Source organism: Erpetoichthys calabaricus, chromosome 7, assembly GCF_900747795.2.
Source record: "Erpetoichthys calabaricus chromosome 7, fErpCal1.3, whole genome shotgun sequence".
NCBI lineage: Eukaryota > Metazoa > Chordata > Cladistia > Polypteriformes > Polypteridae > Erpetoichthys > Erpetoichthys calabaricus.
The window spans coordinates 166896227-166907869 of record NC_041400.2 but is presented as its reverse complement, the minus strand read 5'-3'; the positions used below and the strand labels follow the sequence as shown (position 1 = coordinate 166907869).

The 11643-nt window shown below is 39.1% G+C and overlaps 1 protein-coding gene across 1 annotated transcript; it reads right to left on the bottom strand.

The window, feature by feature from the left end:
• Positions 1–2244: 2244 nt before the first annotated feature.
• Positions 2245–11433, bottom strand: nsa2 (NSA2 ribosome biogenesis homolog (S. cerevisiae)). Its single transcript, XM_028805680.2, has 6 exons — positions 11268–11433; positions 7932–8119; positions 7579–7729; positions 7235–7414; positions 5476–5668; positions 2245–2522 (listed from the first exon to the last, which is right to left on the bottom strand). The coding sequence occupies exons 1-6, from the start codon at positions 11268–11270 to the stop codon at positions 2455–2457; spliced, it is 783 nt and encodes a 260-aa protein (XP_028661513.1). The 5' UTR covers positions 11271–11433; the 3' UTR covers positions 2245–2454.
• Between the last annotated feature and the right edge of the window lie 210 nt (positions 11434–11643).

Here is an 11643-nt window from a genome sequence, read left to right as displayed (position 1 = left end):
ATCCTTCAGAGAGTTGCTTTGGACACCTTACTCAAGAGGAATGGTCAGTCTACACTGTGCTGACGGGCCCTGTTCTCAACTAACATGTTCTTATAAAAACCGCAGCCAACTCTTATTCTCTCAACCGATGCATGGAAGAAAAAGGGCGATCCTTAGCTCATCAGTTTAACCCACTCCACCTAAATGGTTATTTTTTCAGTAGCCTTATGATGTATCAGCTCCACATGTAGAAAAAGTTAAGGTAATGATGTGGTCTAAAATGAATTCCAGCCAAATTGATAAATTTGGTATGAGTACAATTGCTGTCTGCTGTATATTGAAGATGTTAGATAAGGTGATGACAATGTGCATATTTTTTTTTTTTTTCCCACAAAGCTTCTGATATATGTCTCAGTTCAGCAATTTGCGTTGTGGACATATCGCCAGCCCTGGAATGTGAACCAGGGACATCTGGGGTTTCTTAGAGCTTTCTGATTAAGCGGAGCAAGTGATCTCACCCCCAGCTAACAGAACAGCTTCATGAGTTCAAGCAGCACGCTGCGACCATTTCCAGCTCTTCGTTCCTACGCACTGCCGGAGTGTTACATTAAAACAAGGTCCTCAATCAGTCCTGGAGGGCTGCAGGTTTTTATTCCAACTAGTTTCCTAATTAGAAAGCAGTCCATGCTGATAATGAAACTTGGTATTGAACTGTTTGGCTTGTTAATGCTTGCATTTAGCCAAGAGCAATTTGAATTGCACTGTAGAGTTTCCTTCTGTGAGAACATTATCCGTGTGTTTTGTGGACCTGAATAGATTTAAACTTAATGGTCCCTCTGATTCCCCTCTCATTCATTTCTAAACATTTTTATCACAGATACTTCATGGTAAGCTGGAGAGCTGTTGGTTATCTGCATCTCATTATTAACTAAGGTCTGATCAAGAAAACAGGCAACAATTAAAATGTAAATGCAGCTGCTAAAATCTGCAAGAAAACTAAAATTAAGCCCAAAAAACGCATTGCTTTAGTAGTAAATAAAAGGGTTCTAATTAAGAAATTGGTTAAAGTGAAAATCTGCAGCCATAGCAGACCTCCAGGACTGTAACTGAGGACCTCTGATCTACAAAGTGACTCAAATTTGTCTTTGATGAATAAAGGCACCAACAATGAAAACCTGTAGCCACTGCGGCCCTCCAGGACTGTGATTGAGGACCCCTGCATTAAAGGACAGCATGAGAGGCTTGGTATTAAACTAAAAAGTACAAATTCAAGGTGCATTGTGTATGTAGATAGAAAATTGGCATAAATGCAGGAGGAAAAGGGTTATGGTCCAAGGAACTTTTTCAGAATTGAAAGTGTTGGCCCTCAGTCAGCGCTGGGGTTTCTGGTTTTCCCTGACTTGATTTTTGTAAGCATACAGTTCAAAAGACGGTTGACTTTGCAGATGATGCCACACCAGGTGGAATGAGAATCGAATAAGGTGTATCATTACCCAGGAAACTGAACAAAATACAGGACTGGGCAGATGAAATTTTGTGTAATACTTTAACTTACATTAAAAGTACAAATGTTTGATTTAAATGCACAATGGAAGGTCTGAAACTTGAAAATATACCTTAGGAGGAGGAGGACCTAGAAGTCACAGTGGACTCACCGCAATCTACGTCCAGACAGCGCATAGAAGCCAATAAGTAGGCTAGTAAGACATTGTTATCCAGCCTGATGTGTGGGCACCTCAAAGGAGGTCAAGCTTTAGTTATATAAGCAAACTAGTGAGGCCTCAGCTAGAGTACAGTTTTGGTCTAAACATTACACAACGCTTCATATCAGTGTTCGAGAAAGTACAGAGAAAAGTGACTAGGCTGACTCCGGGACGAAGAGAAGGAACTGAACATTTTTAGTTTAAGCAAATGGCGATTAACAGATGTCATGATCGAAGTGTTCAAATTTTGAAGGGAATTAGTACAATGGATGCCAGCTGTTACAGATGGAAACTTGTTAAAAGGCAGAGACGTATGGAATAAATAATAAACTGTAAGAATGGCACTTCAATTCCTGCTGGTGACACGCCTGTGAACAGATTTAACGTTCCTTAGCCTTGTATACCAACTCTGATAAAGGAGTCTGTCAAATACAATGTTAATGATACTGAATTTAACTGGATGGTATACAGTTGTAAATGATTACTGTTTAAGCGAGCAGATACAAAAGAAAGTGGTAAACACTAAGTATAAGAAAAGACAAAACATAATTACCAATGTTTGAAAAAAGATTGCATTTATTACCATAAACTATTGGAAATCAACCAATAATAATATGTATTGTAAGGAAGGGGCTTCCAAAGAGCGATCTTACTGTTGATGTTCTCAAATGATTCACAAGTCTGCTTCAGACAGATAACAGCAGTTCCCAGTGAAAAACAAGAAGGTCTAAAAGTCTAGGTCAGTTCCTCAAACACAGCTTTGACAATGTTTTTAAACCAGCAAAACTGCATTAATGCATCCATCATTTTCAGGGTTGTTGGTAACTTGGGCATATTTTCCTGCAAGCCAAAAAAAATATCAGATATAATAAGGATGCAAAGCTAGACTTGGTTACAATGTATAAAAGCCCACATCAATTATTTTGTTTATTAGGGAAAAAAAAGGTTGATATGTTGGCTTCCAAATTAAGAAAAAGAACAATTATACTTTCATATATATTTTCCCCTTAAGCCCACCAAAGCCCCTCAACACACCAAAATATTTTTCTGTTGTAGCGTTCATTGACATGTTTGCAAATCATGGGCAGTCGCAGTGTGCTAATGACTGCTAGCAGTGTAGTGTGACATCTCCACAAAGTCAAGTCAGAGCACTCTGTGACTCAATGTTACAAAAGTCTTGTTTTGTCTCAAGTCGTAGAGGTGGGCTCCTGTGCGTATGAGAGAGAGTTGACATCCAGTGAGTGTTCAGTTGGAAAGACAATGCATACAATATATAAAAGTACCCTAAGTTCTTGTCAATAAGCCGCGGCTTATCTAAGGAAAAAAGTTGTGAAAATGAAAAAATAGAATATCGGCTTATACATAAATCCGGCTTATACATCCATCGCGGGGGTTGCGTTCCAGAGCCACCCGCGAAATAAGAATATCCGCGAAGTAGAAACCATATGTTTATATGGTTATTTTTATATTGTCATGCTTGGGTCACAGATTTGCGCAGAAACACAGGAGGTTGTAGAGAGACAGGAACGTTATTCAAACACTGCAAACAAACATTTGTCTCTTTTTCAAAAGTTTAAACTGTGCTCCATGACAAGACAGAGATGACAGTTCCGTCTCACAATTAAAAGAATGCAAACATATCTTCCTCTTCAAAGGAGTGAAGCAAACAAATCAATATGTCTGTTTGGCTTTTAAGTATGCGAAGCACCGCGGCACAAAGCTGTTGAAGGCGGCAGCTCACACCCCCTCCGTCAGGAGCAGACAAAGAGAGAGAGAGGGAGAGTTTGTTTTTCAGTCAAAAATCAATACGTTCCCCTCGAGCTTTTAAGTATGCGAAGCACTGTGCAGCATGTCTTTTCAGGAATCAGCTTTACAAAAGATAGCAACGTGAAGATAATCTTTCAGCATTTTTAGACGAGCGTCCGTATCGTCTAGGTGTGCAAACAGCCCCCCTGCTCAATCCCCATACGTCAGGATCACAGATAGTCAGCGCAAGAGAGACAGAAAAGTAAGCCGGGTAGCTTCTCAGCCATCTGCCAATAGCGTCCCTTGTATGAAATCAACTGGGCAAACCAACTGAGGAAGCATGTACCAGAAATTAAAAGACCCATTGTCCGCAGAAATCCGCGATATATATTTAAATATGCTTACATATAAAATCACAATTTAAATGACCGCTGCGCGCTCGTGTTGACTCGGCGACGCCCAGAGCAGAAAGAACGCGCTCCGGCCGCTCCAACCGCGCCATGCGGGGAGTGAGAGAGACGGCAATATCTCACACTCTCTCCCCCCTTAAAGAAATTAAATGGGCGCGAGTGAGACCACTGACCTCCCTCCCTTCTATTAGTTATAGGTTATAGTACGTTCGGCTTATCCATGAGTCCGGCTTATCTATGATACGATTTTATTTTAAAAATTCGTATGATTTTTGGTCTCCGGCTAATACATGAGTCCGGCTTATAGACAAGAACTTAGGGTAAAACAAAAGCCCAATCAAATCTACAAGAAGAATAGAGAAAAGTAACGACAACCTCAAGAAACAAAGAAAAATGGGTGTTGTGGTCTGCAGAAACAAAGGCGAGGTTTGTGGAGCCGGGAGTTAACACCTTTGTCATACCACAAAAGAGAAAGATAACGGGCACAGCCACAAGCTCTCTATCTGGATATTGTGGAGTATGATGGACTCCTAATTGTGAAAGTTATTATTGCCAAGTTAATGTCTGCCTTTTTGGTTTAACACCTTTGCTGGAAGGTTTTTCTAATTTCATTTTGTAGTGGACAAATAGATAAGACCTTCAGCAAAATCAGTTCTAGTATGAGAGGTCTTAAGTAATTAATTTTTTCAATAATTTATTTTCCAGTGTAATCTGCATTGACTTTAACCCACTTGGTCCACTTTGCCTTCAGTGATTTAATCCCTTTGGAATAAGATTCATCTCGATCCTCCAGCCAACTTTTAAACATTTTACATTTTTCCATCCAAGGATTTACTGGCAATTATTAGATTAATACCGAGTACCACAGAAACATCCCCTTAATGTTGATCAGATAACATCATTCATGGGTTCATTTCACTGAGCAAATTGTAGCATCAACTTTTTTTCTAATACAAAGGACACAGGCCATTTAACCGAGTCATCTGCCATTATTTCTCTGTACAATTGCTATCGTCAAGCTTTGCCATGACAGACCTTTTCACATGATAACAGGTGTATAAATATTTTTAACTTGTACATCCATGCTGGAGTACCCAAGGATGTAATAAGCATATTTCAGCCCATTATACTTTCCCACTGTGATAGTACCACTTAGAGTGAATACATAGTTCCAACCTACATCATGTTGCCCACCTCCACTTCACCTCAGATATTTCAGTGCTCAGTATACCTGCTTCCAGATATTAATTAGATAATCAGCTCTAAATCAGGCAGCATTTTTGTATAAATCAAGCTAAAAACACACATAACTCCATAAATAATTAATACAGGATAATATATTTGTGTATGCACAGAAACAAGTCCCACTTCCACAAAATGAGCTGTATTGGTTTTGGAAGCAATGCAATTATTCTGCCATACATTTCTAACTGTAAAGGTATTAGGAGAGACAGCAATTAAAAAACGGGTAAGTAAAAAAAAAATAAAGCCTAGTCGGTAGCCTCCTATGATTAAGTATCAGTTTAAGTCTTGTCACTGTTCTAGAGCAGACTGGCTGATGTGTTGTTGGCTGCGCTTCATATTTGTCTGTACATCTATCTACAACATCTCGTGTTTAAGAGAGCACACTTACTCACCCCATATTACTTTGCCTCCTTGTGTGACCAGACCGAGTTCACTGACGTTGACCTCAATGACTGTACCCTTTGTTATTACTCCAAGAGAGGTGTACAGTGGGGATGAAGGGTTCTTTTTTACACCAAGAATTGGCAAGCAGAATGTGGCTTTTAGTTCTGGATGTGTCACATGTGCTTTCTTAAAGCGCAAGCCCTTGGAAAGTAAAGCAAAAAAGAAAATTATTTCTGTAGCAGAGATATGATTGAAGGCTGTACATATTTATAAAGATTTTACTTCAATACACAGTATGTTTAGAATGATTTCTCCAAATGCTCAATCCCAGCATTCCGCATTGTATGCTTTTTTGGCCAGTCATAAACTAATTCTTAATGTTGAACCAGTATGAAGAACAGATCTGTTTTCTTAACCTGCTTCTGTCAATGCTGGTTTGCAGAGTGCCAGAGCATATGTGTAATTTAGGACAGGGGAACTAACCCTTGGTGAAGACACTAGGTCAGTGATGGTGAACCTATGACACGGGTGTCAAAGGTGACACGCCACAACATTTTGGGTGACACACCAGTGTTACCAAATAAACTGAACAAACACAAATATAAGAAATATGGGACCCTGCACCACCCAGAGTTTAAAATGGATATGTACGATAGAAGGGTTATCTTACAATGCTTTTTCATTGTGTGGTTCAACACTGGTGCAGAGGTAAGGAAGTTATTAACCTCAATGGCTATTTTCAGTATACTGTCTCGATAAGAGTCTGCAAAGTCAAGTACTGACATTGTTTTCTGTTTGTGGTTACACTTCTGCAAAGGAAAAGTTTTCATTTCTCTCAACTGTTCCTCTCATTCCCTCCTAAAACTGGCTTATTTTCCAAGTTATACTTTCGTGAGACCTTACTTTCAGTTCTAAACAACAGTAAAATGGGCAAAAAAAACGACTGACAGATGGAGTTAGTGCTGCATGCTTGGGCTTGAAGTACACAAAGTACCTGCCATCAATTTCAGACTTATCTATTAAAACTCGGCAACAAAATAAATCATTAATTGATGTCAAATCAAATACCACATGCTCCATATTTTTTTTCAGTTCAATTCAAAATTACTATTAAAAGTAGGGTAATATTATCAGTGCACAATCATCAGTGCACATAGCCTTTTCTCTATTGTAAGTCACTGATTTTTCTTTTACTTTTCTAATACAAACAGGCCTGTATTTTTATAAATAAACATGTAAAGAATTGTTTCTCTTTTATTTAGCAGGGCAGCAGAGTCAAGTTAGGCATTTTCAGAATTTTTGACATGCTGAGCCCAAAACGTTCTCCATCACTGCACTAGATCACTGGGATGCACGATCAGCTAAGCCAACCAAAATAGACAGGCCAGTACAGAAACCATATGAAACTCTCCCACACCTGGCAGCACATGCAAAGTCCAAACTGAAGGCACTCCATCCAGGAATCAAAACGGTCTCAAGAAATGAGTGCTAATAGCACTGCTCACGGTGCCTTTGCAGCTCTCATCCTATTAAAGCTGTTACTAAACATGTAAGGGTCTATTCTAGACTACTACAATTAAACTGTACTGATACTGGGAAGCTTTTCTTTTCCAATTAAGTTGTGAACAAGGAAAGCAACAGGATGTAACAAAAATCCATAATCCCACCTAGTAATCAAAGAAAATAACTAAAATGCTGATTAACTGAATGATAAAGTCACTGTTTCATCTTACATAAAGCCACATGAATCTCTTTTTCATATCTTACCATGGGTCTGATGAACCTTTCATATTTTGGAGGTTTCCGAGTAAATCCATCGCCAACAAAACAAACTTTTGTAACCATTCTCTTCCAGGCTTTCTTCTGCCGCTTTCCTGTGCGAATTACCTTTAAGACTTCTGTTTCACCTTGGGCACGAACTTTAGGAAGTGGAACTTCCCATTTACCCTGAGGAAATATTAAAATATATAAATCTAGTACGCATATTCCTAAAACATCTTTGCTTAGCAGAAAAAAAGGACAGTATTAAAGAATATTTGGGGTGCAACTACAATTAACAGAACAGCCTTGACTTATGATGTTCAAACAACTGACTAAATGGCTATACTTACAGCTTTTTCTTTCCTTTTCTGCTTGATCATGTTGGAGAGCACTTTGGCACGTGACTGGCCTTCTCTGTCCAGAAGGTAAGCTGGCACTGCTCCCTCTGGTGTCTTCTCATCATCCTTTTTCTTCGTGTTTCTCTGTTCATGCATTTTAATGCTGAGAAATTGGAAAAGCTCTTTAGTTCATAATGGATAAACAGTCGTTCTAGATTTAATCATTTTAAGAAGCCTCACTCTCCCAAAAAAAACTTTCTTTACATCACTCTGCCACTCATACGTAGTTTCTAATTTACTAAGGAAACTTCCATTAAAACAAGAGGACTACAACATTCAAACAGAGTGCAGATTTTGATACTTACGTCTTCTTCATCTGTATCTTTTCTGCATGACGCTGTTTGTGATACAGTTTGGCTTTCAAACCTATCATTTTCCTGGCCTTATGAGAGCGTTCATGAGCCTCTCGGCTCTCCTTCTTTCTCTTCCTTTCATGGTAGTCCAGGCGATAACCATGCCTTTTACGGTGTAACTCAATGTAATCGTTCTGTGGCTGAAACAAGTCATTTTAAAATACAGTTAAACATTTTCAAACCTAGAAAAACATTTTAAAAGTCGCTACGCACCAGCCACTTCACGTCTCTGCCACTCTCGTATGTGGATTTCACTTTCACCAAACAATAAATCTTTTAATTCTCGTGGATACGCCTCTTCATTGGGAAGAAACACTACTTTTCCCAGATGGCAAGACAAATTAGACGATCTACAAGTCTCCGACATAAAGTTTAAATCCGAACAATATACTCAATCTCTTTTTCGCTATTTCGTATATATAACCTGCTCTGTATGTGTGTCACTCAACATTTTTGAAATCTTTACAACGTTCTACTTTGTCATCTAAAGTACAAAGTCTCATCTTGCGGGGCGGGAAAGTATCTCTCTGATAAAGTCATGTCTCATCCCAGGATTTTTTTTTATTATAATAGAGAAACATAACTTTTGACCCCTTGGTCACCCTGAGTGTTCTGTAACTCAACTTTCCAATGGGACATCAGGAATGTTGCTGCTAGAAAGTGAAGACATGAAGATGGGGAGAACTTGTCAGTTCACTCTACATAATGTACACAAGGCTACTTTGATTGTAAGAATCATCAACAATGACACTTTGGCTGAATAAGAGAATAACAATAACACTGAATGAATAAAGTATATATAAATACTAGTAGTCGGTCGTTGCTTACATTCTACAAATATGGTGGTTTATTTGATTGTTGATGTTAGCTAAGGACCTGAGCTGGAAGGTAAAGATCTCAATCTACCAGTCAATTTAGGTCCGACCTTCGGGTAATGACTGAGAGGGACAAGATTGTGGGTACAAGTGGCTGAAATGAGCTTTCTCTGCAGAGTGGCTAGGCTCCCCCTTAGAGATAAGGCGAGAGGTACAGACATCTGGGAGAGGCTAACAGTACAGCCGCTGAACTTCTGCACTGAGAAGAGCCAACTGAGGTGGTTCAGACATTTGATAGGAATGCCTCTCAGCCTGGAAGGAGACCCCAGGGAAGATGTAGGGCCTGCTGGAAGGATTATATCTTCCAGATGGCCTGGGAATGCCTTGGGATCCCACAGTATGAGTATGCAAGTGTGGCTGGGGAAAGGGAAGTATGGGCCTCACTGCTAATAGGAGTGTTGCCCCTGCGACCCAATTCCAGATAAGTGATGGAAAATGAAGAATTGAATGTATGTTAGCTGGCACCTTCACAGAAGTATTCTGGATTTAGTATTTCTTAATCTTTCTATAATGGGCTACATTATGAATTACTAATTCAGAGTTCTTCCAGCTCACGTTATGATTTTCTTAAATGTGTCCATTTCTATGTTCAGTTTCAGAAACATTTCACTTTTACAGCTTCATTTCATTTATTTTTTTAATGTTCCCAGTATTTTCCTAAAATGAGATTTCAGATTTTCTGAAGATGAAGAAACAACAATGTACATAAATTACAATGGCTACTTTTTTCAGTTTTAACTTTCATGTTATTACAGTTTTTTCAAAAACTGTCTGAAAACATTTACAATGCTTTTCTTACTGAAAATAGCCATCTTAAAATATGCCTCATGTGGAGTCAGTGTTCAGAGACCTAGGTTTCTTTTTCTTCAAATTACTATTGAAGCGTATCCTACGCCTCAACAAATATCATCATTCTGGCTTGAATATTTTCTTCTAAAATCAATGTAGTATATTCTTATGGAAAGGTGAAGATTTTGTAAAAATTATTGACAGTTAAAAAGAACTTCATGGTGTTAAATTATTCAAATACCTCTTCTTCTAAATGACATGTCATCAATAAAGCTGACCTGGAGTCAAACTCAGGACAATGATGTAAACCACAGACCACCAACAGAGGGAGAAACAATTGGTATAAAAACAAAAGGTAAATAAAGCAAAAGCCAAACATGAATAGAAGATGTAGAAGGCTTGGTACATGGCCGTGCTGAAATCATTTGAGGGCAACTTACTAATTACACTAATGATGAAAAATGACTCCTGGTAGTAGCAGTAATAATTAGGATACAAAATAAAGATTACATTCTGAATTAGCTTGAAAATGGCATTTGCATCCGCCCAAACTGAAAAAGCAGATTGAGGTAGTAGCCTAAATTCGGGACCCCTATATTATTAGGGTTTAACTGTTCGGTGGAATAACTGACCTAACATGGATAGTTCTTTATTTGCTCGTGTGGGATGGGGGTGTATGCAAGGGGAGCGTTTCTGGGATTTACTCACAGATTCACAATATATAAATACTACTTGAACAACTAACAGCCCGCTCTCAAATCCACACCAGAATACTTAAAAAGAAAGAAAAACGTCTGACTTGGCTAAAGATAAAAACAGTCATAGTCAGAGTGAGAAACTATAATCACATATTGCCGTTCGGGTATTAACCAAGTACAGTATATCAAATCAAACTTTATGAAGAAGCCCCAAGTAGCGTTTCTGCTGAATAATTCAGGGGCCGAAAGTCCTCACTGCTAAGCTTTTAGAGAGAGGGTGTACAGCGCTGTCTGTCCCATGCAACAAACGTAAGTTCAGACTTATTTCTTGTCCCGGCTGGACTACTACAGCTCTCTGCGGGCTGTACACCGGCATTTGTCTCCAAGCGGGTAGAGAGGATTCAAAAGGCAGTGGCACCTCAGGTGGTTAACCATTTCAGGCGGACACATGTCACTCCCTCCTTTCTCCAGATCACTACGCAGGCTTCCTGAAACAGCACGTTGTAAGTTCACATCCGTGATGCTCGCCTTTCATCATTTGTATTGAACATTACGTGATGTTGCTGATTTTATTGACTTTAGGTACTGTGGATTAAATTAGGTTTCCAACTGTTCTACTCGAGCCCGATGACACGCCAATGCTAACCTCCAAACATTAACAGCTGACTCTCCGACACCCACCATGACGGTGTTTACTTTTCCACAGCTGTATTTATAAACAAATGAATAGCCACCGAAACCTCGTATCTCGCTTCCATTACAAAACTTTCCACCGTACCTCGGTTTAACATTCTAACAACTGTGTTATCTTTGGTAATGCAAGTAATTTTCGCTGTATTCGAGCCACCGTTTCTTAAATAAACTTTCAGCACGTGTCATTTACCCAATACTTAAAATGTTATTACCGAAATGTACCGAAAACTTACCATGTTTAATGTAATCAACTACACGTATCGCCGTCTTAAAAAGCCTGAGCTGGGGGGAGGGTACTTGACTTTTAAATCGATGTTTCGTTTCAGGGATTTTTAATTCTTGTTTCTCTCCCCGCAACCTCACTGAAAAGGAAGTACGCGTGTAAAATCCCTCCGACTGGAAGCTAGTGGTCCGATACAAGAGTCCGACAAGAAAATGAAGACGTCGGTGCATTGCAACCTCGTATGGGGTCCGTCAGAAGAAACGCAGTACGCACCGTTATTAAAGAATGACAGTATAGAAAAATAATGGGAGAAAGGGGTTTAACCAGGTATTTTACGAGAAACCTTTTTGAAAATTATGTGTTGCCCTCTTGAAAAACGTAATTAA

Bases quoted from the DNA above. Each gene is read 5' to 3' on its own strand.
- nsa2 (XM_028805680.2), bottom strand. The intron at 7,415-7,578 runs GTAAGTATAGCC...ATATTTCCTCAG, and splicing joins AGAAAAGGAAAGAAAAAGCT to GGTAAATGGGAAGTTCCACT. The intron at 5,669-7,234 runs GTAAGATATGAA...TTACTTTCCAAG, and splicing joins AAAGGTTCATCAGACCCATG to GGCTTGCGCTTTAAGAAAGC.